The sequence below is a fragment of the Nicotiana tomentosiformis genome, chromosome 5 (assembly GCF_000390325.3).
Source record: "Nicotiana tomentosiformis chromosome 5, ASM39032v3, whole genome shotgun sequence".
In the NCBI taxonomy this organism is placed as follows: domain Eukaryota; kingdom Viridiplantae; phylum Streptophyta; class Magnoliopsida; order Solanales; family Solanaceae; genus Nicotiana; species Nicotiana tomentosiformis.
The window spans coordinates 71,267,446-71,288,485 of NC_090816.1; the positions used below are offsets into that span (position 1 = coordinate 71,267,446).

Genomic DNA, 21,040 nt, shown 5'->3' on the forward strand with positions numbered 1-21,040 from the left:
ATACTGCCTGATTCTACTACACCTGATCAGACTGCACCTATCCCTACACCTACTGGGGTGCAACGATCCGTCCAACTGATATTCCAGGTCCACCTCTAGCCCCATTTTCCGGTCTTGGTGTATCTGATGCTGATCTTAGAGGAGCCATACAGATGTTAGCTCAGATGGTGGCTTCTCAGGCCCAGAGATCAAAGTTTGCACCCACTTCTTCTAGTCATCCAGGGGATTCCGCTAGTTCCAGGGTGAACAGGTTTCTCCAGTTGGATCCACTAGTTTTCACAGGTACTGATCCTGAAGAGGACTCCCAGGTGTTTATTAACGAGATGCACAAGACCCTCTGAGTTATGCGTGCTACTGAGACGGAGGGAGTGGAGTTGGCCTACTACCGCCTGAAAGGGGTGGCCTATTCTTGGTTTGAAATGTGGAAGAACTCCCGTGAGAAGGGAAGCCCTCCGGCGAGGTGGTGTGAGCTTACCGATGCTTTCATTGATCATTTCTTGCCTGCCGAGACTAAGGCAGCCTGTGCTGCTGAGTTTGAGAGCCTGAAGAAAGGAAGTATGAGTGTGTGGGAGGATCATATGAGATTCGCGCACCTGTCTAAATATGCCATCTACATGTTGCCCACTATGGAGGCTAGAGTGCGTCGGTTTATGTAGGGCCTTAGCCCCTAGGTTATCAATAAGGCCACAACAACTGCCTTGAATTCCGATATGAACTATGGTAAGATGGTGGCAATTTCTCAAGCCACAAAGACCGGCAAATTGAAGAATACAATGGAGTGTGAGAGCAGCAGCAAGGCCCGGTCTGCGGATAACTTTGGTGGTTCTTCTAGTGGTGGTGGTAGGTCAGCATTCAGGGGAGGGTCATCAGGTCCATCCTAGTCTTTTGCGTAGTCTTCAGTCAGTGTGCAGCCATCAGGGCCTAGTCAGCAGTAGGGGAGCCGCTTTAGTCCCGATCAGGGCAACATGGGAACCTACCAGCAAGGTTGGTCTGGTGGGATATTTCAGCAGCAGCAGAGGCCCCCATGCCCTAGGTGTTGGAAGATGCACTTTGGGGCCTGCTTCATAGACCAGCCCATATGCTATGGGTGTGCTATGAGGGGTCACATTCAGAGGGATTGCCGTTCGTCTCACCAGAGCATGGGCAGGGGTGCATCACAACCGGCCAGTTTTGCAACTACTATATCCGTAGCACCTCCTCCAGCTGGAGGCACCCCAGCACCCGCAGGGCGGGGTGCAGCTAGGGGTGGTATAGAGAGTTCAGGAGGACCCAACCGTTTCGATGCTATGAAGGGTCGCCAAAGTTCAGAGGCTTCTCTAGATGTTGTCAAAGGTATATTTACTGTCCAATCTGATGATGTGTATGCTCTTATTGATCCTGGTTCCACTTTGTCCTATGTCACTCCCTATGTTGCTATGGAATTTAGGATAGAGCCGAAACAACTCCATGAGCTGTTCATTGTATCTACTCTAGGTTGTGAGTCTATTGTGGCCACGCGAGTTTATAGGAATTGTGTTGTCATGGTACGTGGTCGGGAAACCATGGCCGATCTCATTGAATTGGGGATTGTTGATTTTTATGTAATAATGGGGATGGATTGGCTTTATTCATGTTTCGCTAAGCTTGATTGTCGAACTAGAACTGTTAGGTTTGAATTTCCAATGAGTCAGTGATTGAATGGAAGGGGGATGATGTGGTGTTGAAGGGTAGGTTTATTTCTTACCTTAAGGCCACGAAGATAATTAACAAGGGGTGTATTTAGCATTTTGTCCGGGGTACCTACACTTGAGTCTGTGCCGGTTGTGAATGAATTTTTGGAGGTCTTTCCGGATGCGCTCCCTGGGATCCCACCAGACAGAGAGATTGATTTTGGGATCGATGTGATGCCAGGAACGCAGCCTATATCTATTCAACTTTACAGAATAGCATCGGCAAAATTGAAGGAGCTAAAGGAACAATTGAATGATTTGTTAGAGAAAGGTTTCATGTGGCTGAGTGCGCCGCCTTAGGGCGCACCGGTTCTATTTGTAAGAAAGAAGAATAGGTCGCTAAGAATGTGTATTGACTATTGGCAGCTCAACAAGGTTACAATCAAAAATAAGTATCCACTGCTAAGAACAGATGACTTGTTTGTTAAATTACAATATGCTAAGTACTTCTGCAAAATCGATTTAAGATTCAGGTATCACCAATTAAAGATCAGGGAGTAGGATATTCCAAAAATAGCTTTCAGGACCCGGTATGGGCAATTTTAGTTCCTAGTAATGTCTTTAGGGCTATAAAATGCCCACGCAACTTTCATGGATCTTATGAATCGAGTTTTCAAACCTTTTCTTGGCTCCTTCGTGATAGTGTTTATTGACGATATCCTTGTATATTCGCGAAGTGAAGAGTACCATGCCGGTCAACTTAGGGCAGTTCTATAGACTCTATATCAGCACAAGTTGTATGCAAAGTTTTCAAAATGTGACGTTTGGCTTGAATCTGTCTCATTCTTGGGTCATGTCATCTCTAGAAAAGGAATTGAGGTTGATCCTCAAAATATTGCAGCTGTGAAGAATTGGCCTAGACCTACTACCCCAACAAAGATTCGTAGTTTTTTGGACTTAGTAGGATATTACAGGAAGTTTGGGGAGAGGTTCTCTACTCTTGCCTCTCCATTGACTAAACTGACGCAGAAGAAAGTTAAGTTCCAATGGTCAGATGGTTGTGAAAGAATCTTCCAAGAGTTGAAGTCAAGATTTACTTCGGGACCGGTGTTGACCCTGCCAGAGGGTACAGATGGGTTTGTGGTATATTGCGATGCTTCAAGGATCAAACTTGGGTGTGTATTAATGCAACATGGCAAGGTGATAACTTATGCTTCTAGGCAACTCAAGAATCATGAAAAGATCTATCCAACGCATGACTTAGAGCTTGCGGCGGTGGTATTTGCATTGAAGATTTGGTGTCATTATCTGTATAGGTTTCATGTGGATATATTCACGGACAGTAAGTGTCTTGTATATATTTTCAAATAGAAGGAATTGAATATGAGGCAGAGAAGATGGCTTGAGTTACTCAAGTATTACCACATCGATATTCTATATCATCCGGGGAAGGCTAATGTTGTAGAAGATGCTCTAAGCCAGAAATCGCTAGGCAGTTTGGCTCACTTGGAGGCATATTAAAGGTCATTAGCCAAAGAGGTTCATCGGGTGGCTAGTTTGGGAGTTCGTCTTGCGAATTCTAGTGAAGGAGGAGTGATTGTGCAAAATAGGACTGAATCATCGCTTGTTGTGGAAGTCAAGGAGAAGCAATACACCGACCCATTGTTGGTACAATTGAAGGAGGGGATTCATAAACATAAGACCATGGCCTTTTCTCTTGGCATGGATGATGGAAAACTAAGGTACGAAGGGAGATTATGTGTTCCAAATGTGGATGGTCTTCGGGAAAGAATTATGACTGAGGCTCACACTTCTAGGTATTTCGTGCACCCGAGCTCTACAAAGATGTATCATGATCTTAAGGAAGTCTAATGGTGGAATGATATGAAGAGGAATGTAGCGAACTTTGTGGCAAGATGTCCAAATTGTCAGCAGTGAAGGCCGAATACCAAAGGCCCGGTGGGTTCGTACAAAATATAAAAATTCCATTGTGGAAATGGGAGATGATCAATATGGACTTTGTGGTAGGACTACCTCGCACTCCTCGCAAGTTTGACTCGATTTGGGTGATTGTGGATCGACTCACGAAATCAGCACACTTTGTACCTGTTAAGGATACCGACACAACAGAACATTATGCCCAGTTGTATATCACAGCAATAGTCAGGTTGCATTTCACTCCAGTTTCTATTATCTCAGATCTATGGGCACAGTTCACGGCTAATTTTTGGAAGAAATTATAGCAAGGTTTGGGTTCTCAGGTATATTTTAGTACAACTTTCCATCCACAGACCGACGTGCAAGCAGAACGGACTGTTCAGATGCTCGAGGATATGTCGCGTGCTTGTGTTCTCGACTTCGAAGGTAGCTGGGATGATCATTTGCCGCTCATAGAATTTGCCTACAATAATAGTAGGAGATCTGCTACTACAATAATCGTAGGAGATTATTTGCCGCTCATATCATGCTATCATTCAGATGGCACCGTTCGAGGCTCTATATGGTAGGAGATATAGATCTCCCATTGGGTGGTTCGAGATTGGGGAATCGGAGTTGATAGCACCAGATCTCGTGCATCAGGCTATAGAGAAGGTTAAGATCATTACAGAACGGTTGAAAACTGCCAAGAGTCGTTAGAAGTCCTATTTGGATATACGCCGTAGGGATTTTGCGTTCAAAGAAGATGATTGGGTATTCTTGAAGGTTTCCCCTATGAAGGGTATAATGCAGTTTGGTAAGAAAGGAAAATTGAGTTCGAGGTATGTCGGACCATACAAAATCATTCGGAGGATTGGCCAGGCGGCTAACAGGCTAGAACTACCTTCAAAGATGTCTTTAGAGCACCCGATGTTTCATGTATCCATGTTGAAGAAGGTGGTTGGAGATGCGTCGCTTATTATACTGGTTGGGACTATTAGGATCCTCTAGTGTTCACAGATACTAATCCTGAGGAGGACCCCAGGACTTTATTGTCGAGATGCACAAGACCCTCCGAGTTATGCGTGCTACTCAGACGGGGGGAGTGGAGTTGGCCTCCTACCGCCTGAAAGGGGTGGCCTATTCTTGGTTTTAATTGTGGGAGGACTCCCGTGAGGAGGGAAGCCCTCCGTCGAGGTGGAGTGAGTTTGCCGATGCTTTCATTGATCATTTCTTTCCTGCCGAGACTAAGGCAGCCCATGCCGCTAAGTTTGAGAGCCTGAAGTAAGGTAACATGAGTATGTGGGAGTATCATATGAGATTCGCGTGCCTGTCCAAATATGCCATCTACATGTTGCCCACTATGGAGGCTAGAGTGTGTCGGTTTGTTTAGGGCCTTATCCCCTTTGTTATCAATGAGGCCGATACAGCTTCATCGAATTTTGATATGAACTATGGTAGGATGATGGCATTTTCTCAAGCCACAGAGACCCGCAAATTGAAGAAGAGAATGGAGCACGAGAGCAGCACCAAGGGACAGTCCGTGGGCAACTTTCATGGTTCTTCTGGTGGTGGTGGTGGTGGTGGTAGGCCAGCAATTACGAGAGGGTCATCAAGGCCATCCCATTCTTTTGTGCAGTATATACTCAATGCGCAGCCATCGGGGCCCAGTCAGCAGCAGGGGAACCGCTTTAGGCTTAGTCAGGATAACATGGGACCCTACCAGCATGGTCAATCTAGTGGGATATTTTAGCAGCAGCGGAGGCCCCCATGCCGTAGGTGCGAGAAGATGCACTTTGGGGCCTACTTCATGGACCAGCCCATATGCTACGGGTGTGGTATGAGGGGTCACATTCAGAGGGATTGCCTTTCGTCTCACCAGAGCATGGGCAAGGGCGCAGCACCACTCGCCAGTTCTGCAGCTACTTCATCCGCAGCGCCTCATTTTGCTCGAGGCACCCCAGCACCCATAGGGCATCGTGCAACTAGGGGTGGTACATAGAGTTCGGGAGGACCTAGCCGTTTCTATGCTATGAAGGGTCGCCAGAGTTCAGAGGCTTCTCTAGATGTTGTAACAAGTATATTGACTGTCCAATCTCATGATGTGGATGCTTTTATTGATCCCAGTTCCACTTTGTTCTATGTCACTCCCTATGTTGCTATGGAATTTGGGATAGAACAGGAACAACTCCATGAGCCTTTCTCTGTATCTACTTTGGTTGGTGAGTCTATTGTGGCCGTGCCAGTTTATAGGGATTGTGTTGTCACGGTGTGTGGTCGGGACACCATGGTCGATCTCATTGAATTGGGGATGGTTGATATTTATATAATAATGGGGATGGATTGGCTTTATTCATATTTCTCTACTCTTGATTGTCGAACCAAAACCGTTAGGTTTGAATTTCCTATGAGTCAGTGATTGAATAGAAGGGGGATAATGTGGAGCCGAAGGGTAGGTTTATTTCTAACCTTAAGGCCACGAAGATGATTAACAATGGGTGTATTTACAATTTAGTCTGGGTTACGGACATCGATGTTGAGGCACCTACATTTGAGTCTGTGCCGGTTGTGAATGAATTTCCCGAGGTCTTTTCGGATGAGCTCCCTCGAATCCCACAAGACAGGGAGATTGATTTTGGGATTGATGTGATGCCAAGAACGGAGCCTATATCTATTCTACCCAACAGAATGGCACTGGCAGAATTGAAGGAGCTAAAGAAACAATTGAAGGATTTGTTAGAGAAAGGTTTCATTTGGCCGAGTGTGTCGCTTTGGGGTGCATCGGTTCTATTTGTAAAAAAGAAGTATGGGTCGCTAAGAATATGTATTGACTATCGGCAACTCAACAAGGTTACAATAAAAAATAAGTACCCACTACCAAGAATAGATGACTTGTTTGATCAATTGCAGGGTGCTAAGTACTTCTCCAAGATCAATTTAAGATTCGGGTATCACCAATTAAAGATTAGGGAGCTGGATATTCCGAAAATAGCTTTCAGGACCCGGTATGGGCATTTTGAGTTCCTAGTAATGTCTTTTGGGCTATCCAATTCCCCCACAGATTTCATGGATCTTATGAATCGACTTTTCAAGTCTTTTCTTGACTCCTTCGTGATAGTGTTTATTCACGATATCCTTATATATTCGCGAAGTCGAGAAGACCATGCCGGTGATCTCAGGGCAGTTCTATGGACTCTATATCAGCACAAGTTGTATACGATATTTTTGAAATGTGAATTTTGGCTTGAATCTATCACATTCTTGGGTCATGTTGTCTTCAGATAAGGAATTGAGGTTGATCCTCAGAAGATCGCAGCTGTGAAGAATTGGCCTAGACCTACTACCCCATCAGAAATTCGTAGCTTCTTGGGCTTAGTAGGATATTATAAGAAGTTTGTGGAGGGGTTTTCTACTCTCGCCTCTCCATTGGCTAAATTGACGTAGAGGGCAGTTAATTCCAATGGTTAGATGCTCGTGAAAGAAGCTTCCAAGAGTTGAAGTCAAGATTGACTACGGTACATGTGTTGACCCTACCAGAAGATACAGATGTAGTTGTGGTATATTAAGATGCCTCAAGGATTGGACTTGGGTGTGTATTAATGCAACATGGCAAGGTGATAGCTTTATGCTTCTAGACAACTCAAGAATCATGAAAAGAACTATCAAACACATGACTTAGAGCTTGCGGCAGTGGTATTTATATTGAAGATTTAGCGTCATTATCTATATGGGGTCCATATTGATATATTCACGGACCATAAGAGTCTTTAATATATTTTCAAACAGAAGGAATTGAATATGAGGCAGAGAAGATGGCTTGAGTTACTCAAGGATTACGACATCGATATTTTGTATCATCCGGGGAAGGCTAATGTTGTAGCGGATGCTCTTAGCCGAAAATCTATGGGCAATTTGTCTCACTTGGAGGCATATCAAAGGCCGTTGGCTAGGGATGTTCATCGGGTTGCTAGTTTGGGAGTTCGTCTTGCGGATTCTAGCAAAGTAGGAGTGATTATGCAAAATAGGGCTGAGTCATCGCTTTTTGTGGAAGTTAAGGAGAAGCAATACAACGACCCATTGTTAGTATGATTGAAAGAAAGGATTCATAAACATAAGAACATGGCTTTTTCTCTTAGCTTGGATGATGGCACACTGAGGTACCAAGGGTGATTATGTGTTCCAAATGTGGATGGTCTCCGGGAAAGAATCATGATCGAGGCTCACACTTCTAGGTATTCTGTGCACCCGGGCTATACAAAGATGTATCATGATCTTAAGGAATTCTACTGGTAGAATGATATGAAGAGGAACGTAGCAGACTTTGTGGCAAGATGTCCAAATTATCAGCAAGTGAAGGCCGAACACCAAAGGCCCGGTGGGTTGGCACAGAACATAAAACTTCTGTTGTGGAAATGGGAGATGATCAATATGGACTTTGTGGTAGGACTACCTCACACTCCTCGCAAGTTCAACTCGATTTGGGTGATTGTGGATCGACTCATGAAATCAGCACACTTTTTACCTATTAAGGCTACCAACACAGCAGAATAGTATGCCCGGTTGTATATCAAGGAAATAGTCAGGTTGCATGGCACTCCAGTTTCTATTTTCTCAGATTGATGGGCATAGTTCAGGACTAATTTTTGGAAGAAATTCCAGCAACGTTTGGGTACTCAGGTAAATCTTAGTACAACTTTCCATCCACAGACCATCAGGCAAGCAGAGCGGACTGTTCAGACGCTCAAGGATATATTGTGCGCTAGTGTTCTCGACTTCGAAGGTAGCTGGGATGATCATTTGCTGCTCATAGAATTTTCTTACAAAAATAGTTATCATGCTAGCATTCAGATGGCATTGTTCGACGCTCTATATGGTAGAAGATGTAGATCTCCCATTGGGTGGTTCGAGATTGGGGAAGCAGAGTTTATAGGACCAGATCTTGTTCATCAGGCTACAAAGAAGGTTAAAATCATTACAGAATGGTTGAAAACTGCCCAAATATGTCAGAAGTCCTATTCGGATATATGCCGTAGGGATTTGGAGTTCAAAGAAGATGATTGGATATTTTTGAAGTTTTCCCCAATGAAGGGTATAATGCAGTTTGGTAAGAAAGGGAAATTGAGTCCGAGGTATGTCGGACCGTACATAATCATTAAGTGGATTGGCCAGGTCGCTTACAGGCTAGAACTACTTCTAGAGATGTCTTTAGTGCACCTGGTGTTTCATGTATCCATGTTGAAGAAGGTGGTTGGAGATCCATCGCTTATTGTTCCGGTTGGGACTATTGAGTTTAATGAAGAATTGACGTTTGAAAAAATTCCATTTGCCATTCTTGCCAGGCAAGTTCGAAAGATGAGGAACGAAAAACTTGCCTGCGTGAAAGTGTTATGGCGAAGCCAACAAGTCGAAGAGGCACCTGGGAAACAGAGGAAGAGATAAAGAAAAAGTAGCTTCATTCGAGGACGAATTATCTTAGGCGGGGAAAGATGTAAGGCCCTGTAAACCCTTACCTAAAACCCAGGGTTTCGTGGTGCGGAAGTAGACTTAAGTGTTGACGATTGTAAGGATTCTTCGCGGCGAGCTTGCTCACCACAGTTCGGACTTTTTGGGATGAACAGTGTGTTGGGAGATGAAGAAAATTTTTGAAAGTGCATGGCATTTCTGCGGCCCATTCTGCAGTAGCAGAACTGATCTGCGGACCGCATATCTGCCGCAGACTAAAGCAGAAATTAGGGCAACTTTTTGGACCATTATGCGGCCGCATAACCTAAAACCAGCACAAAAATTTCCGGAGGGAAGTTCTATTGCGCATTATGCGACTGCAAATTAGGTCTGCGGACCGCAGATCGGTCATAGAGTGAGGTAGAAGTGCCCAGTTCTGGAGAGCCAATATGCGGTTCATTTAGTAGACAACATAAGCGTTATGCGGTCGCATATGAGGCCGCAGATCTACATCGGGGCTGCATTTATTTAATTTTTGAACCCAACCCCATTCTTATAAAACAGTCTTAAGGATCATTTTTGTAACACCCCGGAAAATTTTTAAGAACTTAAGGGTAAAACCCGGTAAAATTTGCAAAGAAAATAATGTTTTATGGTGCCGGACTAGTCTTACGTATTTGAGAATTATATAAATTCTTCGCGGCGAGCTTGCTCGTCGCGGCTCGTACTTTTTGGGTTGAACAACGCACGGAAAAGTAAAGGTAAATTTTTGCTGGAAATGTGCATTTATGCGGTCCATTATGGGACCGCATAATCACTCCGCGGGCCGCATAATGGTCGCAAAAGTGAGCAGGTGTGGGCTATTATGGAAGCAGCTATGCGGTCAACTATGAAACCGCATAGTGACCACATACACAAGCAGTTCTTTTGGCTTTTTTGTAACAAAATATGCGACCGATATGTGGTCCGCATATCGGTTATGCGATCACATACCTTGTTCCGGAGCTACAATTTTGGGTTTTTAAAACCCGACCCTATTTCATTAAATACACTCTTTGGGTCATTTTTGAGCTATAAACTGACATTTTAGAGTGAGAGAGGGCGCCCTAGAGTGAGAAGGTGTTCTCCAATAATTGTTCTTCAATTCTTGCCCAAGTTTTGGAAGATTGAGAAGGGAAACTCACTAGGTCTTCATCCTAGAGGTAAGATTCAACACCCTAACCCTCAATTTTGAACTTTGTGTAGAAATGAATAATAAGCAAGATAATTTCTGGGCAAGAGGGTTGGTTATTTTACATGCATGTGTTATCAAGGGGTGTAGAATGATTGTTGAGCTAAAAATGGTAAAGGTTGGGTTGTGGGATGATGGAATCCTCCATAAAAGGATCTTGAAACCTTAATTCACATCTAGTGTTTGATAAAATGCTAAAATGAGCTAGAACCATGATCATCTTCCTAATTTTAGTTTAATTTGTTATATTTCTAAAATAGATTGAAGTTGCTAAGAATTTCAGAATATTTAGAGTCTAAGGAAGCTCAAGTGAGGTATGTTGGCTAAACCCTTCTTTGAGAATTGGAATTCCCATTATCCTTGTAAGTTCTGAGATGTTGATTATAAATCGAGTATCCCGGTAAGTTCTGTGATGAAGATATATGTTCAATCCGTGTTTCAAATGCTCTTATCATATTGCATTATAAATTAAGGATGTGTCCCAAACTATGGATTATGTATCCACATGTTATAATTTCTAGTCGTGATTTATATGAAAGTTATTATGCCAAGTTGTGTAGAGGTTGTGATTGTGATACACCTCCACCCGCATACATTGGGGTGAGGCAGCATGACCACTTTGTGTGGGGATTATGGTATAGAGATTGTGATTGTGATACACCTCCACCGGCATATATATTGGGTGAGGCGGCATGACCGCTTTGTGTAGGAATTATGGTATTGTGGGACTGCACCTCCACCCTCTTACATTGGGGTGAGGTGGTACGACCGCTTTGTGTATAGTTTTGGTATTGTTGTGGCACCACCACCCGCATACATTGGGGTGAGGCGGCATAGCCGCTTTGTGTAGGTTCTTGGTACTGTGGTTATACATCCATGCGCATACATTGAGGTGAGGCGGCAGGGCCACTTGATTTGAGTTGTGGTACTGAACGTACACCTCCACCTGCATACATTGAGGTGAGGCGGCGGGGCCGTTTTGTGTGAAGATGGTTATAGAGGATCTCATCTTAAATCCTATAAATGTTGTTGATGGCTTTTAATAAGCTTGCTATGGTTGAGACGGTTATCTATATTATACTATTGCCGCACTGGTCCATCATATTCATCTTGTATTTATGAATTCTTAAATTGCTGTTTAGTTTTCATACTAGTACTATTCGACGGTACTAACGTCCCTTTTGCCGGGGGCGCTGTATCTTTAAATGGATGCAGGTGGTTCCACAACAGGAGACATTGATCAATGATAGCAGATAGCAGTACACATTCTTCCCAGCTAACTTGGTGAGCCCCACTTCATCCCGGGGTCATGTATCTTTTGATCTTTATGTATTATGGTTGAGGTATAGCCGGGGCCTTATTGCCGGCATTATCATTGTACTTTTCTTTATCCATAGAGGCTCTATAGACATAGTGTGGGTTGTGTATTGGTGTTGGGGAAAGACAAACTATGTTATATTGTGGTTGTATTACTTGTCCATTTGAGACTTTAAAAATGATGAAACTATTGGTAAGAAATTGGTAATTGTAGACATGACCACTTTATTGTTTAATTAAGGAAAACATATATTGTCTTTATTCATGAATGAGTTTGGGTAGAAGGAATCTAACAGGCTTGCTCGGTCGGGTTCACTCGGTTGAGCGCCGGTCGCGTTCCCCGGTTTTGTGTCGTGACAAACTTGGTATCAGAGCCTAAGGTTTTAAAGTGTCCTAGGATGTCTCGGAGCCGTGTCTAGCAGAGTCCTTATTATCGGTGTGTTGTCGACCACATCTATAATTAGAATGCTACATGGGAATTTAGGAATAATACCCTTCTTTCATGTTCTTGATCGTGCGATAAAGCTGGTTGTAAGATTGTTCCTTCTTTAACTCCTGCGTTGCTCTAATTTTTAGTACATAGCACCTAAGAAGAAGGCAAGAACTAGCCAAAGAGCCAATGTCACCCCAGGAGTGAGAATATTCCTCTAGTTACTACACTGCCTGACTCTGCTACAACTGATCAAACTGCACCTGTCCCTATAGCTACAGAAGGTGCAACAGTTCCTCCAACTGATATTCCAGTTCCACCTCCAGCTCCAGCTTCTAATTCTGGTGTGTCTGATATTGATATTTAGGGATCCATACAAATATTGACACAGTTAGTAGCTTCTCAGGCCCAGAGATCGTGTGTTGGGCCTACTTCTTCTAGTCATCCAAGGGAATTTGCTAATTCCAGGGTGAACAAGTTTCTTCAGTCAGATCCTCTAGTGTTTACGGGTGCTGATCCCGAGGAGGACCCCAGGACTTTATTGATGAGATGCACAAAACTCTCTGGGTTATGCATGCTACAGAGACGGAGGGAGTAGAATTGGCCTTCTACCGCCTGAAAGGGGTGGCCTACTCTTGGTTTGAGTTGTGGGAGGAATCCCGTGAGGAGGGAAGCCCTCTGGCAAGGTGGGGTGAGTTCACAGATGCCTTTATAGATCATTTCTTGTCTCCAGAAACTAAGGCAGCTCGTGCCGCTGAGTTTGAAAGCCTGAAGCAGGGTAGTATGAATGTGTGGGAGCACCATATAGAGTTTGCGTGCCTGTCCAAGTATGCTATTCATATGTTGCCCACTATGGAGGCTAGAGTGCGCTGGTTTGTATAGGGCCTTAGCCCCTTGGTTATCAATAATGCCTCTACAGCTGCCTTGAATTCCGATATGAACTATGGTAAGATGATGGCATTTGCTCAAGCCATAGAGACCCGTAAATTGAAGAATAGAATGGAGCGTTAGAGTAGCAGCAATGCCCGATCCGCGGACAACTTTGGTAGTTCTTCCGGTGGTGGTGGTGGTAGGTAGGCATTCAGGGAAGCATCATCAGGACCATCCCAATCATTTGCCCAGTCTTCGATGGGTGCACAGTCATCTAGACCCAGTCAGGGCAACAGGGGACCCCACCAGCAGGGTCGGCCCGACAGAAGGTTTCAGCAGTGGAGGCTTCCATGCCCTAAGTATAGGAGGATGAACTTTGGGTCCTACTTCATGGACCTACCAGTATGCTACGGGTGTGGTGTGAGGGGTCACATTCAGAGAGATTGCTGCTCATTCCGCCAAAATATGGGCAGAGGTACGGCACAGCCAGCTAATTCTGCAGCTACTACATCCACAGCACCTCCAGCTGGAGGTACCCCAGCGCCCGCGGGGCGTGGTGCAGCTAGGGGTGGTGCACAGAATTCGGGAGAACCCAGCAGATTTTATGCTATGCGGAGACATCGGGAATCAGAGGCTTCTCCAGATGTTGTCACTCGTATATTGACTGTCCAATCTCATGATGTATATGCTCTTATTGATACCCATTCCACTTTGTCATATGTCACTCCTTATGTTGCTATGGAATTTGGGATAGAACCAGAATAACTTTATGAGCCATTCTCTGTATCTACTCCGGTTGTTGAGTCTATTTTGGTCATGCGGGTTTATTTGGATTGTGTTGTCATGTTGCATGGTCGAGACACCGTGGCCGATCTTATTGAATTGAGAATGGTCCATTTTGATGTGATAATGAGGATGGATTGGATTTACTCTTTTTTTTTCCAAGCTTGATTGCCGAACCAGAACTGTTAGGTTCGAACTTCCAAATGAGCCAGTTATTGAGTGGAAAGGTGATGATGTAGTGCCGAAGGGTAGGTTTATTTCTTACCTTAAGGCCACAAAGATGATCAACAAGGGATGTATTTACCATTTGGTCCGGGTTGCGGACACCGATGCTCAGGCACCTACACTTGAGTCTGTGCCTGTTGTGAATGAATTTTCGGGAGTCTTTCCGGATGAACTCCATGGGATCCCACCAGACAGGGAGATTGATTTTGGGATTGATGTGATGCCAGACACACATCATATATCTATTCCACTCTACAGAATGGCACTGACAGAATTGAAGGAGCTAAAGGAATAATTGAGAGATTTGTTAGAAAAGGGTTTTATCCGGCCGAGTGTGTCACCTTGGTGTGCACCAGTCCTTTTTGTAAGAAAGAAAGATGGGTCACTGAGAATGTGTATTGACTATCGGCAGCTTAATAAGGTCACAATCAAGAATAAGTACCCACTGCCAATGATAAATGACTTGTTTGATCAATTGCATGGTGCCAGGCACTTCTCCAAAATTGATTTAAAATCCGGGTATCACCAATTGAAGATCAGGGAGATGGATATTCCGAAAATAGCTTTTAGGACCCGATATGGGCATTTTGAATTTCTGGTGATGTCTTTTGGGCTAACAAATGCCCCAACAGCCTTCATGGATCTTATGAATCAAGTTTTTATGCCATTCCTCGACTCTTTTGTGATAGTATTTATTGACGATATTCTTTTATATTCACAAAGTCGAGAAGACCATGCCGATCATCTCAAGGTAGTTCCGCAAACCCTGCATCAACACCAGTTATATGCAAAGTATTCAAAGTGTGAATTTTTGCTTGAATCAGTCATATTCTTGGGTCATGTAGTTTCTAGTGAGGGAATTAAGGTTTCCTCAGAAAATTTCATTTGTGACGAATTGGCCGAGGCCTACAACTCCAACAGAGATTCGCAGTTTCTTAGGCTTAGTTATGTATTACAAAAAGTTTGTAGAGGGGTTTTCTACTCTTGCCTCTCCATTGACTAAATTGACGCAGAAGGCAATTAAGTTCCAATGGTCAGATGCTTGTGAAAGGAGTTTCCAGGAATTGAAAGCAAGATTGACTACGGCGCCGGTGTTGACTCTACCAGAGGGTATAGATGGATTTGTGGTATATTGTGACGCTTCAAGAATCGGGCTTGTGTGTGTATTAATGCAACATGGGAAGGTGATAGCTTATGCTTCTAGGAAACTAAAGAATCATGAAAAAGAACTATCCAACATATGATTTAGAACTTGCGGCGGTGGTATTTGCATTGAAAATTTGGTGTCATTATTTATATGGGGTCCATATGGATATATTCATGGACCATAAGAGCCTTCAATATATTTTCAAACAGAAGGAATTGAATCTGAGGCAGAGAGGATGGCTTGAATTACTCAAGGATTATGACATTAATATTTTATACCATCCAGGGAAGGCTAATGTTGTGGCAGATGCTCTTAGCCGAAAATCTATGGGTAGCTTAGCACACTTGGAGGCATATAAAAGGCCATTGGCCAAAGAAGTTCACCGATTGGCTAGTTTGGGAGTTCGTCTTACGAACTCTGGTGAAGGAGGGGTAATTGTGCAAAATAGGGCTGAATCATCGCTTGTTGTGGATGTCAACGAGAAGCAATACAACGATCCATTTTTGGTGCAATTGAAAGAGGGGATTCATAAACATAAGACCATGGCCTTTTCTCTTGGCATGGATGATGGTACACTAAAGTACCAAGGGCGACTATGTATTCCAAATGTGGATGGTCTTCGTGAAAGAATTTTGACGAAAGCTCACGCTACTAGGTATTCCGTGCACCCAGGTTCTACAAAAATGTATCATGATCTTAAGGAAGTCTATTGGTGGAATAATATGAAGAGGAATGTGGCAGACTTTGTGGCAAGATGCCGAATTGTCAGCAAGTGAAGGCCGAACACCAAAGGCCCGGTAGGTTGGCACAGAACATAGAAATTCCAATGTGAAAATGGGAAATGATTAATATGGATTTTGTGGTAGGATTACCGCACACTCCGCGCAAGTGTGACTCAATTTGGGTGATTGTGGATCGACTCACGAAGTCAGCACACTTTTTTCCGGTTAAGTCTACCAACACAGCGGAGCAGTATGCTCAGTTGTATATCAAAGAAATAGTCAGGTTGCATGGCACCCTAGTTTCCATCATTTCTGATCGGGGGGCACAAATCACTGCTAATATTTGGAAGAAATTTCATCAAGTTTTGGGTACTCAAGTAAATCTTAGTACAACCATTCACCCGCAAACTGACGGGCAGGCAAAGCGGACTATTCAGACGCTTGAGGATATGTTGCGCGCTTGTATTATAGACTTCAAAGGTAGCTAGGATGATCATAACCACTCATAGAATTTGTATATAACAATAGCTATCATGCTAGCATTAAAATGGCACCGTTCAAGGCTTTATATGGTAGGAGATGTAGATCTCCCATTGGGTAATTCGAAATTGGGGAAGCAAATTTGATAGGGCCAGACCTCGTGCATCAGGCTTTGGAAAAAGTTAAAATCATTAAGGAGCGGTTGAAGACTGCTCAGAGTTGTTAGAAATCCTATTTTGATGTTCATCGTAGTGATTTGAAGTTCAAAGAAGATGATTAGGTATTCTTGAAAGTTTGCCCCATGAAAGGGGTAATGCAATTCGTTAAGAAAGGGAAATTGGGTCCGAGGTATGTCGGACCATACAAAATCATTCAGAGGATCGGTGAGGTGGCATACAAGGTTGATCTACCACCTGAGATGTCATTAGTACACCCGGTGTTTTATGTGTCTATGTTGAAGAAAGTAGTTGGAGATCCGACACTCATTGTTCCGGTTGAGACCATTGAGGTAAATGATAAATTGACTTACGAAGAGATTCCGGTTTCTATTATTGATCGGCAAGTCCGAAAATTGAGAAATAAAGAAATTGCCTCCGTGAAAGTGTTGTGGCGAAACCAACATGTTGAAGAGTCTACTTGGGAGGCCGAGGAAGAAATGAAGAAAAAAAGTATCCTTATTTGTTTTAATAGCCATGTATTTATAAAGTTGTGATCTATGAGAAATATTCTAAGAGTTGCTTTCTATAAATTTTGTATCATTTGTACAATTGGCATTAAGGGTGTTCCTTTCTGGAAATATATTGCTTGTGAGACCACAGTTGGATTATGTATGTGCTGTTAAGATGTGTTTATGGGGCTCTCTGACAGGTGGATAGGCCTAGTTACAAGGGAAACTCTTGCAAAAGTTTTGGAAATTTTGGGAGTTTGTCAAATTTGGGGCTGCTCGAATGTGGTATGAAATAAACTGAGTTGCACAAGATGTTAATAATAGATTTTGACCCTCATTCGAGGATGAATGATCCTAAGCGGGGGAGAATGTAACACCCCGGAAAATTTTCAAGAACTTAAGTGTAAAACCAGGTAAAATTTGCAAAGAAAATAACGTTACAAGCTCGCCCCGGCTCGGACTTTTTGGGTTGAACAATGCACGGGAAAGTAATGGAAATTTTTTGCTGGAAATGTGCATTTAGTGCGGTCCATTATGCGACCGTATAATCACTCTGCGGGCTGCATAATGGCCCCAGAAGTGAGCAGGTGTGGGCTTTTCTGGAAGCAGCTATGCGATCGACTATGCGACCGCATAACTGTTATGCGGTGCATTATGCGACCGCATAACAGTTATGCAGACCGCATAGTGACCGCATACACAGGCAGTTCTTTTGGCTATTTTGTAACAAAATATGCGACCGATATGCGGTCCGCATATCGGTTATGCGATCGCATACCTTGTTCCGGAGCTCCAATTTTGGGTTTCTAAAACCCGACCTTATTTTGTTAAATACACTCGTTGGGTCATTTTTGAGCTATAATCTGACATTTTAGAGTGAGAGAGGGTGCCCTAAAGTGAGAAGGTGTTTTCCAATAATTGTTCTTCAATTCTTGCCCAAGTTTTGGAAGATTGAGAAGGGAAACTCACTAGGTCTTCATCCTAGAGGTAAGATTCTACACCCTAACCCTCAATTTTGAACTTTGTGTAGAAATGAATAATAAGCAAGATAATTTTTGGGCAAGAGGGTTGGTTTATTTTACATACATGTGTTATCAAGGGGTGTAGAATGATTGTTGAGCTAAAAATGGTAAAGGTTGGGTTGTGGGATGATCGAATCCTCCAAAAAAGGATCTTGAAACCTTAATGCACATCTAGTGTTTGATAAAATGCTCAAATGAGCTAGAACCATGATCATCTTTCTAATTTTGGTTTAATTTATTATATTTCTAAAATAGATTGAAGTTGCTAAGAATTTCAGAACATTTAGAGTGTAAGGAAGATCAAGTGAAGTATGTTGGCTAAACCATTCTTTGAGAATTGGAATTCCCATTATCCTTGTAAGTTCCGAGATGTTGATTATAAATCGAGTATCCCGATAAGTTCTGTGATGAAGATATATGTTCAATCCGTGTTTCAAATGCTCTTATCATATTGCATTATAAATTGAGGATGTGTCCCAAAGTATGGATTATGTATCCACATGTTATAATTTCGAGTCGTGATTTATGTGAAAGTTATTATGCCAAGTTGTGTAGAGATTGTGATTGTGATACACCTCCACCCGCATACATTGGGGTGAGGCGTCATGACCGCTTTGTGTGGGGATTATGGTATAGAGATTGTGATTGTGATACACCTCCACCCGCATATATATTGGGGTAAGGCGGCATGACCGCTTTGTGTAGGAATTATGGTATTGTGGGACTGCACCTCCACCCGTACATTGGGGTGAGGCGGTACGATCGCTTTGTGTATAGTTTTGGTATTGTTGTGGAACCACCACCCACATACATTGGGGTGAGGCGGCATAGCCGCCTTGTATAGGTTCTTGGTACTGTGGTTATACATCTGCCCGCATACATTGAGGTGAGGCGGCAGGGCCGCTTGATTTAAGTTGTGGTACTAAACATACACCTCCACTTGCATACATTGAGGTGAGGCGGTGGGGCCGCTTTATGTGAAGATGGTTATAGAGGATCTCATCTTAAATCCTATAAATGTTGTTGATGGCTTTAATAAGCTTGCTATGGTTGAGACGGTTATCTATATTATATTATTGTCGCACTGGTCCATCATATGCATCTTGTATTTATGAATTCTTAAATTGGTGTTTAGTTTTCATACTAGTACTATTCGACGATACTAATGTCCCTTTTGCCGGGGGCGCTGCATCTTTAAATGGATGTAGGTTGTTCCACAGCAGGAGACATTGATCAGTGATAGCAGTACACCTTCTTCCCAGCTGACTTGGTGAGCCCCACTTCATCCCGGGGTCATGTATCTTTTGATCTTTATGTATTATGGTTGAGGTATAGCTGGGGCCTTGTTGCCGACATTATCATTTTACTCTTCTTTATCCATAGAGGCTCTGTAGACATAGTGTGGGTTGTGTATTGGTGTTGGGGAAAGACAAACTATGTTATGTTGTGGTTGTATTACTTGTCCATTTGAGACTTTAAAAATGATGAAATAATTGGTAAGAAATTGGTAATTGTAGACATGACCACTTTATTGTTTAATTAAGGAAAACATATATTCTTTTTATTCATGATTGAGTTTGGGTAGAAGGAATCTAACAAGCTTGCTCGGTTGAGTTCACTCGGTTGAGCGCCGGTCGCGCTCCCCGGTTTTGGGGCGTGACAATTTTAGAAGGTTCAATCTTATATTTTAGAGAGAGGAAGGTGGTCTAGAGTGAGAAAAGGAATTTCTAAGTCACTTGTTCATCAATCTTTGCTCAAGCCTTGAAGAATTCTCTAGGGTAACTCACAAGGTCTTCAACCAAAAGATAAGGTTCTAGCCCTAGCCTTTAATTTCGAGATTGACAGAAAATAGGTAATAAGCCAAACAATTCTTGGGTGTGGGAGTTGTTCATTATGCATGTATTTACTATCTAGGGTTGTGGGGAGATTGTTGATCTCAATTGGGAAGATTTTGGGTAGTGAAATAGAGGAATCCACCATAGGAGGACCTTGGGATCATCATGGTCAATGTTGTTGTGTCTCTAAATAGATCAAAGTTGCTAGGATTCCGGAACTGAGATATTGTTACTATTGGCACGTGAGTTGTCCGTTTGGATCTGAGATATTTTTACTATTGGAACGTGAGCTTTACGTGTAACATGTGAGTTATCACTGCGGATCCGAGATATTGTTATTATTGGCACGTGAGTTGTCCGTGCAGCACGTGAATTATCTGTGAGGTTTGTATATTATGTGCGTGTGAGTTGTCCATACATCATGTGAGTTGTCAGTGCAACGTGTGGATATGGATTCAATTCCCTTGGGACACCCTCTCATGTTTCTCTCTTGATTGTGTACACGCAGTATGAGAAAATATGATTAGTGGTTTGATTCGATTACGATATTTCTGAGGAAAACTGTCTAGTGGTTTGTTTTGGTTATTGCATTTCTTCTATACTTGCAATTTCCTTGGATGCATATGTGATTTTACTGCATCTCTTATTTATTTGCTAGCTCCAGAATGTAAACATGCCTTTATGCATATCTTCTTTATGTGCCACCTTACTAGATGAGATGAGTCATTATACATATCTTCTCTATATTTGAATCCATGTGACTTGACCTGTTTAATTACGCATATCTTCTCTATATCCAAGATAGATGATTTAATGATAATGGACGCATATCTTCTCTATATGTTGGATTTTTAACTGAAAAAGAGCATGTTACGTTATATTTGGGCACCGAGGAGTCTTTATATGTGGTTTATGACTTGATAATATTTTTGTTGTGTACTTGTGAGTTATATGAATTGAATAGGTTATTTGGCGAGTATCATTAATAATTCTTGTCACTATTACCTCGCCGAGGTTAGTTATGATACTTGCTAAGTACGTGGGGTCGGTTGTACTCATACTACACTTGTGCATCCTGTGTGTAAATCTTGGAGTTGATGCGGCTGTGTATGGCTGGAGCTGGCATTGAAGATGTATCTGCTCTACGAATATAGCCACCACTTGTCCTTGGTAGTTTTTGATTCGTATTCTGTTTATGTATATTCCAGACAGATGTTGTATATTTTTTCATACCAGCTTTGTAAATCAAATTATTAGTGGCTCATGACATGTACGACCAATCCTTGGGATATTGTATGGGAAA

The 21,040-nt window shown here is 42.8% G+C and overlaps 2 protein-coding genes across 2 annotated transcripts; both read left to right on the forward strand.

Annotated features, from left to right (window-relative positions):
* The first annotated feature begins 344 nt into the window (after positions 1–344).
* On the forward strand, positions 345–656 carry LOC138892554 (uncharacterized). Its single transcript, XM_070176288.1, has one exon. The coding sequence runs from the start codon at positions 345–347 to the stop codon at positions 654–656; it is 312 nt and encodes a 103-aa protein (XP_070032389.1).
* Positions 657–5,598: 4,942 nt separating this feature from the next.
* On the forward strand, positions 5,599–5,985 carry LOC138892555 (uncharacterized). The gene has a single exon (XM_070176289.1). It carries the CDS (start codon positions 5,599–5,601, stop codon positions 5,983–5,985), a length of 387 nt encoding a protein of 128 aa, XP_070032390.1.
* Positions 5,986–21,040: the final 15,055 nt, after the last annotated feature.